Genomic DNA, 459 nt, shown 5'->3' with positions numbered 1-459 from the left:
ATACCTTTGCAGAGTGAGACTGAAAAAAGGAGAAATGACGGGGGCAACTCATCTCCGTGCTCGTGTGAACCGGCAACATGTCTGCCACCCTTTCCTGTTGTGTTTGACAAAGGAACATTTGATGTATTTTGGCTTATGCGCACCCCTGAGCTCTACGTACAGTGCATGCACCGACTAATGCCACAGTACGGTCTTCTGTTCCTAACTTCCTGCAACTGCACCTTGGAAGATCTCGAATCTCTATTTTGTGCGAAAACGGAAACAACTCAGCAGCAGCAGCACCAGCAGCAGCAGGATAAGCAGAAGATCTCCCCAATAAGGCCCCGCGGGGAAAACAAGATGCACGCCGCTACCCACCATGCAGTTACTGCCTCTGCAGCTTCTTCAGAAGCACCAGCGCTTGCAGAGAGCAGACATGCAGACCCAGACGGCTTGGCAAGGGATTCGAATCTAGGAGAG

At 51.4% G+C, this 459-nt stretch overlaps 1 protein-coding gene across 1 annotated transcript in view; it reads left to right on the top strand.

The window, feature by feature from the left end:
• Window positions 1-459, top strand: part of EMH_0032580 (uncharacterized protein) — a gene marked incomplete at both ends in the record, with an annotated part of 3080 nt that overhangs the window by 2105 nt on the left and 516 nt on the right. Inside the window, one exon of the mRNA XM_013494649.1 lies at window positions 151-459. Within this exon, the coding sequence (XP_013350103.1) occupies window positions 151-459 (309 nt within the window). The remainder of the gene's footprint in view (window positions 1-150) is intronic.

The sequence above is a fragment of the Eimeria mitis genome, genomic scaffold (assembly GCF_000499745.2).
Source record: "Eimeria mitis Houghton genomic scaffold, Emh_scaff1237, whole genome shotgun sequence".
Classification (NCBI taxonomy): Eukaryota; Apicomplexa; class Conoidasida; order Eucoccidiorida; family Eimeriidae; genus Eimeria; species Eimeria mitis.
The sequence above is the reverse complement of the archived record's forward strand: the minus strand, read 5'-3'. Positions and strand labels throughout refer to the sequence as shown.